We start from the raw sequence: 13,202 nt of genomic DNA, 5'->3' as shown, positions 1-13,202 counted from the left end.
CACACACACACACACACAGACAGACAGACAGACAGACATAAATACATACACACACACACACACACATAAATACATACACACACACAGACATAAATACATACACACACACACACACACACACACACACACACGCACACACACACAGACAGACAGACAGACCGTCAGACAGACAGCATCAGGCCACACAATCATGCTGAGTTTGTGAAACAACAGCGCAAAACACACGCAGCTGTTTTCAATCACATACACCAGCACATGCATCTGCATACAACCGCATTTCTCTCTTTTTTATATCTCACAGTTTCAGAACTTATGATGTTATATGATGATGGCTTATGTCATGATTTAACAGCACTAGCACTTCACAAAACATCCGTTTCTATGTGCACAAACAAACAAATCAGGCTCTCAATGGTCTGCATGCCAGAAACACACAAAGACATTCTTATTCTTCCTGTTCAGTGCTGTTTGTCCAGTCAAGCATCAGCCGTATTATTGCTTGAAATTAGTGGTTTGATCAAATCTACAATCCATCCCTCAAATCACAAGACCTGTTGTGTTGAGGTGTGACACATATTCACACACACATTTAAGTCTGTGTTTGTGTCTGCATATATTTATATACTGTCTGTCTGAAAACATATGTTAGTCTTTCAGTAAAGTACTGTCACAAAACCATAAAGGTTAAAACACAACACTGCTCAAAGAATGATGAAATATTTATAATCCACTAAAACATCACAATCAATAATAATGTCATGACTCATGAGGATGAACAGAATATGAATACTGTATGTGACGCAGCGAGTCTGTGAAATACAGGCCTCAAAAAATCTAGAAATGAAATAATGAGCATCAAAGCATTAATTTCACTAGGATTTCATCTGTGACATGGCCTTAGTCAGACAATATTACGGATATTAAGGTTATATTTTCACAGAATATTCTTTACATTACGCAGGATGATTGCATGTACTAAAAAAACAAAAAATGACTTTAGCTGGTTTTCACAGACTGGGTCACATACTGTACATGAATAACATACGTTATGAAAATCTTGTGGTTCAGATATGATTCATTTAACGCGTTTTGCTGCTTGTAAATGTAACATGATGTTTGTAAACGAACATACTGTTGTTTTCACAGATGCCATCATCATAAATAAATGATCATATCTCTTCGGTTCCTCTTTTAAAGTGAAAATGACCTAGATTTAATTTCGCATATACATTTCAATATACATTTCAAATGGAAGGCAAGCATGTGATTTTAGACCTGTATTGTGTTTTAACCATATAATGATAACATCAGATTATAAGAGTAAAAACTTTCAAACATATTGTTGTACTAAATAATGGTCAGCCAATATTGTTTTGCTTTAAACGACTATAAAAGATGTTTTTTCTTTCATGTTAAATTTAATGTTTCAACAAGTATAGCCAAACCTGCACACACACACACACACACACTAAACAGGGTCCAGGGCGGCACATTGAAATGACTGATGACGATGAGTTTCTTCGGCACACCGTGAGCTGACACAAACAATTGTGTTTCCTCAGTAAACAAAAGAAAGAAAACAAAAGGGTTTCGGCTGTAATTACATTCACTCTTTCCTTTTGGAACGAGAACACGCCTCTCAAGAAGCTAGTTTCAAAACCATAACACAAAGCACATTTCCTCTACTGCAACACAGGGAAAAAATCCAATTTATAAATGCGAATCATCAAGCCTATAATAACATAACATTTTCGGTTCCAGTTGAAATTTCCAAAACACATATATAGAATCACATTTGTTTTTCATTTGAGGAGAGGCCTGCGCACACAAACCCACAAGCCCAGTGTTGAATTTCATCTGTGTTCTGCAGTCGAGAGTTTAACTCTATCCCTCGAGGGAGAGTTTAGCGGCAGCACCGCAGATGCGTCGCAATGTACCAACTGAAGGCAGAGATTAGGTTTCACTTTTGGAGATTTCTCCTCTTTCCTGCTCACTCTGCTCAACCCTCTCTGAAAAAGCACATTTCTATTCACTAAGACTTAGAGGGTCAGCTGAATTTAATGGTCACTTCTTTCCTACTACTGGCACAAAGCGGGGTCTGATGGACCACCCTGCTCCAACATCGCCCGAAGCGCTCAAAGCCCGGCTAATTCCTCTCTCTCTCTCGCTCTCTCTCTCTGTGGGGGACAGGTATCTGAGACCCACACGCCGATCTCCACCACTCATTTCCCTTTCAAACGCTCCGCCTATCTTTTCTTGGCCACACATCTGTTACAATAAGAAAGAAACGGACAATAGCATCCTGTGGTGTCACATTATTAATATCTGCAATCACACTGTCTGATTTGTTGAATTTGTTGCTGCTGATAAGAGAGATTGGTTTGCTCGCAGAAGATTTTACCCAGTGTTCCCTGCTCTCTGCCAGAGAAACTCAAAAAAACAGCCAGCGCTTTTCTCTGAGATTAAGACCTGCACTCTCCGAGAGCTGAAACAATACATCTAGCCTGCCAAAAAACAAAGCCCACATTCTCGAGTGCAAAGCAATTTATACTTAATACAACCCAGATCATCAAAAAAAAAAAAGAGGAAAACAAGCAGGAACTTTAGCAATGCACGTACGCGTATTATTCAACACGCAGCACTTTCACACAAATGACTTCAGCACATGTTTCACAACATATTCTTCTGTTCACATTAAAAAAGCATTCCTCACCTCTGCGTGCTGCGTTTGGGGCTGGCTGGCGTCTGATTCAATGGCGTACACATCCAGCACGTACAGGTCTGAGCCCTGCTCTCGGTCCAGTTCTGCAGCCGTCTGGATCACCCCGGTGTGCCGGCCGATGGTGAAAAGCCGGCCTACGGCCTTCCCTCCGCTCTGAACCGAGACAATGAAAAACTCCACCTTAGCACCAGCTCCACGTAGACTGGACGCATCCAGTGAGATGACATTGGTTCCGGGCGGCTGGCCCTCTTTTAGAATAGTGATGTATTTGGGTTGGGAGAAGACAGGCCCATCTGTACCCTGAAGAATGATGGTCAGCTCTGTCCGTGAGGTCTTGCGCTCTGTGCCGTGATCCGTAGCAGACACGGTCAGACTGTACATGAGTTTCGAGGGCACCAGTTGAGACGCTAGTCTGATATCTCCGCTGTAACGATCCATGATAAACATATCGAAATCGCCTCGCACTAGTTCATACTCCACCTCTCCGTTCGCACCCTCGTCTGGGTCAAACGTCACCACGGTGGTGAGAATGGAACCGATCACGATGTTAGATTCAGCCACTAAGGCATTCTGGGAGATGAAAACAGGCACGTTATCGTTCTGGTCCGTCACCCATACAGTGACGTTCTTCAGAGCAAAGCGACGGAACTCGACGGGCACGGCCTGGTCCGTCGCTTTAACGGTCAGCTCGAAGAGGTTGGAGAACTCTCTGTCGATTTCCCTGTTGGTGTAAATAACTCCAGACGCCGGATCAATGCGGAAATGACCGCCCCTTGGGGTCTGCTGGACGATGGAATATTCCAGCTGACCGTTTATGTCGGCATCTGTATCGTGAGCTGTTACGGTCATGACAGACGTGGAGATGGGAAGATTTTCAGGGATGGACTTAAAAATATCGCCTGGACTAAAAATAGGAGGATTGTCATTGAAATCTCTGACGTGAATGATGACAGGAATAGACATGGACCTCGGTGGCCGTCCACCGTCTCTGGCGGTGACGTTGAGTTTGTACAGTGACTGAGTCTCAAAATCCAGTTTTTTAACCAGAAAAATACTGCCAGTGTTAGGACTAATGCTGAATGTACCATGATTGTTTGTGGCAGAAATGCTGAACGTGATGTCAGCGTTGGAACCCGAGTCAGAGTCTGTGGCGCTCACGGAGGCGACCAGCTCCCCTACGCGCATGTTCTCCAAAACATCCACCGTGAGGGTAGATTTGGGAAATGAGGGCGAGTTGTCATTCTCGTCCAGAACAGTGATGCTTAACACACAAGTGGACGACAGGGGCACGATGCCAGAGTCCTCGGCTATAATTTTCAGGGAGTAAAAGGGTGTTGCCTCATAGTCTAGTTTTCCCACTAGAGTAACTTGACCTGAAGTGCTGTCAATGCTAAACTGCTTTTCTTCATTTCCCTCCAGGATGTCGTAGCGAACTAGGCCGTTTTTATTTTCATCTACATCTGAGGCAGACACACGCAGCACTTGTGTCATGTTCTGGGCTGATTCTGAGATAGAGGCCTGGTACATGTCCTTGGTGAATTTGGGTGGGTTGTCATTGATGTCCTGCACGTATACTTGAACTTTGGCCTGGTCTTTGAGAGGTTTGGGAAGGCCCTGATCAGAGGACACGACACTGAAACTGAATACCGCAGCGCCTCTTTGTCTCACGAGAGACTCGCGGTCGAGCCGTAGCGTGCTGGTGATCTCACCCGTGATGGCGTTAAGCTCAAAGTTTGGCTGAGGAGTTTCAAATGAGTAACGGACCTCGCTGTTCAGCCCAAAATCTTTATCCTCTGCATAAATCCGCCCTGCCGGCGAGCCTCGCTGCTGCTCCTCCTCGAAACGGAAGACATAACTGGTGCTATTAAAAAGCGGACGGTTATCATTGACATCATCGAGGAGGACAGTGACGTTAACGCTGGCGCTCAAAGGCTCGACGGCTCTGTCTTTGGCCACCACTAATAAACTATAGCGTTCTTGTACTTCTCGATCCAAATCTGCTTTAATGTACAACTGCCCGTCGGGGAAGATGCCAAAAACTTCATTTGTGTTACCGCTCATAATATCATACACGATCTCACCATTAAGCCCAGAGTCTTTATCAGTGGCCTCCACTTTAAAAAAACGACTGTTCACTGGCTCCGATTCCAGAATGGTGACCTCATAAGAGAGCTGATCAAAAACTGGCGCATTGTCGTTGACATCATACACACTAACGGTGAGAATGAGACTGGAGGTGTGCTGAGGGATACCGAGGTCAGAGGCCACGACCTCTAACTGGTAGGAGCTGGTGGTGACCTCCAGGGGGCCAGTGAGCGTGATTAATCCGTGTCTCTCGTGGATGTGAAACAGGCCTTTGGGGTTGTGTTTGAGACTGTACACAATCACCCCGTTGGTGCCCTCATCTGGATCTGAAGCTTTTGTCTGGTATATGTGGTGACCCGTGGCCCAGTTCTCCACAGCGCTAACGTGCTCGACCGCGTGAATGAAATGGGGGGCGTTATCGTTTAAATCCTTCACGGTGATGTTAACTAAGGTCTCCCCAGTCACCTCCCCACCCCTAGCGATCAATCTGAGCTGGTAAAACGCCTGATCTTCTCTGTCTATGAGGCCTGATGCTGTGATTTGCCCCGTGACACTATTGACTGCAAACAGACCGCGCTGGTCCCCTGATGCTATCAGATAAGTGACGTTTGTGTTCAGATCTACCGTGGTGGTGGACACGGTGCCTATGACGGTGTCCACTGCCACATTCTCAAACATAACAAAGCTGTATTCTCTTTGACTGAACACAGGAGGATTATCTTGTGTGTCTATTACAGTGACGGTGACAATAGCGTGCGCGTGCGAGCGCAAACCTCCTCCATCTGTTGCTGTAACCTGTAGCTGATAAGCGGTTTTTTCCTCTCTGTCTAGAGGCACTAGAGTTGTGATTTTACCCCAATTGCTGTTGATGTGAAACTTATGAGAGTCACCAGCAGTGATGGCATATTTTACAGTGCCATTTCGGCCCAGGTCAGGATCGGAAGCCGTTACCGTCGCGACAAACGAGCCAGAAGGTTCGTTTTCTTTTATGTTGGCGAAATACTGCACGGGATAAAACACGGGGCTGTTATCATTAACGTCTTTAACCGTGATATTAACTTTGCAGATGGAAAAAAGCGGGGGTGTGCCAGCATCTGTGGCTTTGATGTGCAACAAATAGGAGCCCTGCTCTTCTCTGTCCAGCTCTGTGGATACACTCAAGCGTCCTGACGCCGCATCTAACCTGAACAGATTCTGAACGCTCGCAGGCGTTTCAGGGTCAAACGAGAAACGGAGCGTGCCATTGGCCCCGAGATCGGAATCTGTGGCGGACAGCACCACCAGCTCTGTGCCGGAAGGGGAACGCTCCACTAAAGAAACGTGATACGTGCTTTGCATAAATGTGGGAACCTGATCGTTGACATCTGTGATGTTTACTATCAGTTTGGTGTAAGAGATTTTTGGCTGCAGGCCCTGGTCTTTGGCACTGACATTTAGCACTACTTCCGAGGCTATTTCCCTATCGAGAGCTGCAGCGCTGGTAACCAAACCGCTGTTCTCACTGATGGCGAACCAGCCCAAACTGTTTCCAGACACCAGTGAGTAGCGCAGATTGGCGTTCTGCCCAGAGTCTCCATCTGTGGCCGAGACCCCTTTAATGTAGCTGCCTTTAGGAATGTCTTCACTGATGTCTACTCTATACACGGCTTCCTGAAATATAGGCGGATGGTCGTTAATGTCATTTACATATATAACAAGACTGGCGAAGGAGGAGCGCGCGACGGGCCTGCCGTTATCCGACACGGAAACGGTCAAATTGTAGGAGGAGATTCGCTCTCGGTCCAACACGCTGGCCACTTTGATCAAACTCAGATTCGGGACGGGCGACGTGTGAACTTCGAAGTGCCTCTGTTCGTTTCCGCCGAGAATCGAGACAGAAATGTTTCCATTGGCTGTGGCCGAGTCTGAGTCTGAAACCGTCAACAACGCTACGACGGTGCCCACCTGGGCGTTCTCATCCACGGAGGCGAATTTAGAGGTCGTGGGGAAGTAGCGGAATTTCACCACAGGGTCATTGTCGTTAACATCGAGCAGTTTAATCGTTGCTTCCGACCTGCCCGAGAGAGATGGCACACCGTTGTCAACAGCGTGAATTGTGAGGGAATACTCTTTCCTCGTCTCATAGTCTAATACCTCTTTTATAACAAGAGTTCCAGCTTTGGGGTCTATCTGAAACGGAGTTCCCTCATCTAAAAAATAGCTAATTTCAGCATTTGCTCCCTCGTCTAAATCGGTGGCAGTTATTTGTAGAACACTAGAGCCGACAGCAGCATCCTCAAACACGTTCGTCTGGTATTGATCCTGATCGAACGCAGGCGGGTTGTCATTGATATCTTGAATGGTGACGTTTACCTGCAGATAACCAAACTTTTTGGGTTCACCTTTATCTTCCACTTGGATGAGGAGCTGGTAGAAGGGAGTCATTTCTCTATCCAACCCACCCGTGGACACGAGATGCAGAAACGCGCCCTCGCCGCTCGGGTTGACGGTGATATCCAGGCGAAACTTCCTCTGCTCGTTCCCGCTCACGATTCGGTACGTCGTGTGGTCGACCCCGTTACTCCCGATGTCGGCGTCCGTCGCCGTGTCGAGAATCACCTGCCGCCCGCTGCTCGCGTCCTCTTTAAACGACACGACGATCGACGCGTCTGGAAACACGGGTGCGTTGTCGTTCATATCCAGAACCGCGATGCGAACTTCGGTGGGGTACGTTGGCTGACTGGAAAGCACCACCACGTTGATGATGTTGCTGGGAAGAATCTCTCGGTCGATCACGGAGGACGTGTAAATGACGCCCGTCGTGGCGTTTATGGAGAAAAGTTTGTGGTGTTCGCTGAATCTGTACGTGAAGGTGAGTTTGGTCTCGATCGTGCCCACATAAGTACCAACCGGCTGCTCTTCGCGAACTTTAAACTCCTGCCGAACCTGACTGGATAAAGAACGCCTCGATAAAGTCCATAAGGTGAATAGGATGAGGTAAAAAGTGTCCAGAGATCTCCCCGAAAGCGCCATGATCATAAATCCAGTCAGGATTTTCCCGAACCTGACACATTCACAACATCATATCCTCGGGGAAAAAACGTCTTCGAACTTCATCAAAAGTTGCACTGAAGTATTTTTACCGCTTATATTTCCGAAGCTATATCCTCGAAACGACTTTTCAACTTTCCACGGGAGAGAAAAGGGTCACGGCTGAAGTAAAATCCTGTCAAGATTCATCCAGTAAAACTCACAGCGTTCCTCTCACGAAAATGAAGATGATGATGGACTTTCCATTGTGCAAAAAACTGAAAACCCAGTCTCAATAAATCCTCACAAACACAGGTCAAATTTATCCTGAGGAGAATAAATGAATTCCGGTGTGATACTCTTGAGTCTGAACTGGGATGTCCCGCAGAATAACGGTGACAAAACTTCACTTTACTGCCCTCGCTGAGAACAAAAGCCTAAGTTGCGAAAACACCCGCCCTCCTGTTCCCCTATTGGTCCTCTGTGTGTGAACCCGCCCCGCTCTTACTCCCTGTTCTATTGTAAACTCTCCGAGTTTGGTGCTCATTGGACGCGGGTCATGTCAATCATCTCACTGAGCGCTCCAGGTATTGAATGTACCGTTAGGCACTTATAATAACACGAGCCCCTACACTTATTTACACACGAAACTTGTTGTGAACGATTTTTAAACCAGTTTTCAACATTTTTGGACAAATTTGAAGATACTGAGTGTTGCGTTATTTGTTTTCTTTTTGTTATTTTTATTTTTGTTTTCTTATACTGTTATCTGTATGAATAAAAATAAAATAAATAAATAAACTAACTGTCTCTCTTTCTCTCAACAGGTATTGGTCTGTCTTTTGTGGAAACTAGTAACTTGGTATTAGCACCTATTGTATTATTGCTCCTGTATGACATATCGCTTTATTGCTCCCTGAACTCTCTAAAAAGTCGCTTTGGATAAAAGCGTCTGCTAAATGACTCAGTGTAAATGTAAATTATGTCTTTTCAGATCCTTTTGTTGCTGTGGTCAGGAATGCTGAAATCATAAAAAATATGTTTTTCCCCCACACATATTTTCTTCGGATTAAATTGTGTATTTTGGTATATTCTAAGATTTGATTTGCATGGTTTAAATTCCACTATGTGTGAAGTTTATCATGCTCGTCTAAAAACATGATGCAAATTTCACTAGTTCAATTAAACATTAGATCAGAATCGACAGGTCATCTGTGAAGTGTCTCTACAGTTTATTTTGCAGAATAAAATGCGAGAAGTGCCATCTAGCGGTGATATGAAGTAGTTTAAAGTTCCATTTACAAAAGAAATCAAGTGAATGTTGGTTAATGGCAATTGATAAAAAAATCTAAAATAATATTCTTAAATGACTACGAGGGTGTAAATGTGTGTATTTCAGGTTAGATGCACAGGTCGAGCAGCAGACAGTCACATTAATGCCGATCATCTGCTGTGTCTCCTGACCTCATTCCATTAATCTCTCTGTGTCCAATCCCACTGTGTTATTCTGTTTGTGCAGATCTTTTAATTGGCTCTGAAGCCTTGATGTTTCTCTTTATTCAAAACAGTCTGCTGCCTCTGATCAGGCTAATTTTAACGCATTAATGCAGCATTCATGCTCCACTGACCTAGTTTAAAAACACACACAAGCATATATGCATTCAGGGATAATACGGCTACTTGCCACATGAGAAAAAACTGGACATGAAATGTGAATTTGAAATAGTGTATGAACTCATTTTTACCGAATGCAGACCTTCCGCGAGGAAAAGCAGTTTACTTTCGGTTTTAAGGTAAGAAACGACATTCAAATGTCACGAACGGGCAATTTGGTTTAATCATTTGTAAATATAATGTCATATATGCTATTAAAATACATATTTATATTTAAATTGTAAAAAAAGCCTGTCAAAATTATTTGCTGCATACGGGTCACCGTGTGTTATTAGCTTTGAGCGGTTATCTGGGAATAATCAACCTGCAAATGTCGCGACTGGCCAATCAGAATCAAGCATTCCAAAGAGCCGTGTAATAAAATAAAATAAAAGCACACTGGGGGGCAGGAGGTAAGTTACGTATATAATTAAATAATAATTTACTCAGAAAGAAATGTATAGTATAATGCAATATAAGTCGCTTTGCAAAAAAGCGTCTGCCAAATGCGTAAATGTAAATATATAAGTAAAAGATTGTGTTCAAGAAATATGTGAAGTTCACAAATTTAATTTGTCTTATATTTCGACATTTTATTTGTGTCCAAACAGAAACTGACCATTTTTTTAAATAAAGAGACAAATGTTCCTCACTGTTTAGTTAGGTAGATTAATTAACCATGTCAAAACTGTGTGACCCATACAATAACATCACTGACAAGCAACTGCAGTATACTCATATTAGAACACAAGCTCTCTCACAGAGATCAGTCTTAAAAACACAACACCGGTGTTATACAGCAGAGAGAATGATGGTCAATAAACTGAATCAGTCCCTCAAATGACATCGGAGGAGAATATACGACTGCTTGCTTAACACGCATTCAATTTTTAAATTGTCCTTTTTTATCTTGGACTTTCCCTTGGACACAGACTCTCTCTCTCTCTCTCTCTGAATGTTCCTCTGTTCTCTCTCTTTTCCATGCCACATATGTTGTGTCTCTCAGGGGTGAAGTTTCTCTCTTACAGGAAATCAACTGAGAGTCTGAGCACAGGTGACTACAGATATATGACATCACAGGTGAATAAAATACTCTACACTACAGTAAGACACTGTTCACAGAGACCGGAGGGACATCTCTTCAGTCTGTCTGTGCACTGGAAGTTAAAGAGACGCTGTGTAAACGCATGACAGTTTTATGCACAACATTATCAAAGCATCAACATTAAGAAAGTATATGATTGAAGAAGTACGTGTTCTCTCGAGAATAGCATAGCATTTAAACACTGACTCTGTGTGTATATGCGGGTTAAATCCCATTCATTTGACATGTACAGAGTATATGCAAACTGTCCATGACTGTTGTATGTTTGTTGTTGACTATAGAGGGCGGCAGATGTCTCTTATCTGCCATCAGAGGTGAAACACCTGGGGCCTCATTTATAAAATGTTGCGTAGAAACCGTCCTAAATTGGATTTTACGATCATTTCTCAAAGTGCTTACGTGATTCATAGAACGAACGTACGCACAGAAAACGCATATCAGATGTGCAATCTATAAATCGCAACCCTTACGAAAATTGACCATGGTTTTACTACAGTTAAAACCAAAAAAACATGGTTACTGTAGTAAAACAATGGTTATCACAAAATAAATGGTTTTGAAAACCATGTTTTTGTAAAAACCATAGTAAACGATGGTAACTGTAGTAAAACCATGGTTTTGCCCTAAGTAATCAATGCACCAAAAAACATGGTTACTACACTTGTACCACAAAAAAACATAGTTAATTTTCGTAAGGGAAATGATCGTGAAAATTGCGAGCAGCTGAACAATTTCAGATCTCCGCCTTTAAACGGTGTCTTAATGTCACTGATATATAAAGGATCACCCGTCAACGTCCAAATCCTTTACGAGCGGCAAGAATGATTATTTTCCAAAAACCTGCAGCACTCAGACAAGCAAACGTCAAAGTCCATTTTTATAAATATCCCAGCTAACAATTTTTGGTTCCCAGAACGCTCCCCTAACGTTAGTTTTTGGTTCCCAGAACGTTATTTTCTAAGGTTCGTTTTTGGTTCTCCAGGAAAGTTTTCTTTAAGTTGATAGAACGTTAGTTTCTGGTTCCCATAACGTTCTGGGAACCAAAAACTAACGTTAGGGGAACGTTACCCTAACGTTATAGAAACGATGAAACTAACGTTTTATTTCCGTAAAGATAACCAAAAACAAACCTTAAAAAAACTTTCTAGGAACCAGAAACTAACGTTAGGGGAACGTTCCCAGAACGTTATCCTAAAATATTTTTATCGATCGCTTGGCTAACGTTAATCTAATTAAAATAAGTAAAATACATCATTCCACACAATATGGAGGATGAAATCAATGCATTAGATTATTCTTTTAGCCTAATAATTCCTTTTTCATCACTGAAGTAGTGATGGGGGCAGTTGTGGCCTAATGGTTAGAGAGTCGGACTCGTGACCAGAAGGTTGCAGGTTCGATTCTCAGGGCCGGCGGGTAACAACCGAGGTGCCCTTGAGCAAGGCACCTGACCCCTACTTGCTCCCCAGGCGCTGCAGTGATAGCTGCCCACTGCTCCGGCAGAGGTCACTTTTCGTTGCCTTGTACCTTCCTACATGTGCAATGACAATAAATTGAATCTAAATCTAAATCTAAAAATCTAAAGTAGCCTAATTTTCGATTTAAACGCAGTATATCCTTTCTAATAAAACCACACTGTGTGTAGGCCTACCTCAACATCAGACATTATACTGTAGATATCGAAATAAAATAACCAATGACTTCAACACAATATTTAAAGCAGATTTTTATTGACAGAAAAATAAACATTTAATTATCTTCAGGCTAACAATATTCTTGTCTCACCACAGAAGTATAGAGCGGCTCAGTCTTTAGATATAACAATCAAAAGCCCTGAGTTTCAGTCCTTTCATCACGGTCTGTTGATTTAGATGTGTCAAATCAATCGAAAATCACGAAAATATAAGTCTACTCTCAAATCTGTACGGTTTTAAATAAAAAATTAAAATAAATAAACCGCTAAACTAATGTGTTAGTCGGTGAGGTAAACGAAATGACCGTTAATTTTTAAATGACTGGAGTGCGAGGCAGAGCGGAGAATGCACGTGCTCGAGCGCACAAACATACAGTAACAGACAACCACACTAAAGAAATACACATGGATATAGATGATTGTATTTTCTTTTAGCTTAACTAGTTTATTATTTTCAGCCATTAAAGGGCACATTTATTAATTTCATTTGGTTTTCAATGTGATCTTATAATTTATGTATTGCACATGTCACTGACGTTTACCAGTTTTGACTATTTTTACCATAAAAAATAGCCAAAAAAAGAACCATCAGGGAACGTTACTTTCTGGTTATTTTCTGGTTGCAAAAAAAATAACCAAAAAAATTACCATCAGAGAACGTTATTTTCTGGTTATTTAAAAAAAACAGCCTGCAACGTTCTGGGAACGTTATTTTCTGGTTGCAAAAAATAAAACCTGAAAAGAACGTTCTTAGAACGTTATTTTTTGGTTCCCAAAAATAACCAAAAGGGAACCAAAAACTAACGTTACGGGAACGTTCTGTGTTTGCTGGGATGAACGTTTCCGTGGATTTTTGCGTATACATTTACATTTAGCAGACGCTTTTATCAAAAGCGACTTACAGAGAGTTCAGGGAGCAATGAAGCAATATGTCA

General features: G+C 42.7%; 1 protein-coding gene across 1 annotated transcript; it reads right to left on the bottom strand.

The window, feature by feature from the left end:
- Positions 1–2,678: 2,678 nt before the first annotated feature.
- LOC130556242 (protocadherin Fat 4-like) lies at positions 2,679–8,404 on the bottom strand. The gene has a single exon (XM_057337029.1). It carries the CDS (start codon positions 7,823–7,825, stop codon positions 2,690–2,692), a length of 5,136 nt encoding a protein of 1,711 aa, XP_057193012.1. The 5' UTR covers positions 7,826–8,404; the 3' UTR covers positions 2,679–2,689.
- Positions 8,405–13,202: the final 4,798 nt, after the last annotated feature.

Source organism: Triplophysa rosa, linkage group LG7 (genome assembly GCF_024868665.1).
Source record: "Triplophysa rosa linkage group LG7, Trosa_1v2, whole genome shotgun sequence".
NCBI classification, from domain to species: domain Eukaryota; kingdom Metazoa; phylum Chordata; class Actinopteri; order Cypriniformes; family Nemacheilidae; genus Triplophysa; species Triplophysa rosa.
This window is presented reverse-complemented; position numbering and strand designations above follow the sequence as displayed.

Excerpts from the sequence above, each read along its gene's own strand:
- LOC130556242 (XM_057337029.1), bottom strand. The coding sequence starts at position 7,825 with ATGATCATGGCGCTTTCGGGGAGATCTCTGGACACTTTTTACCTCATC.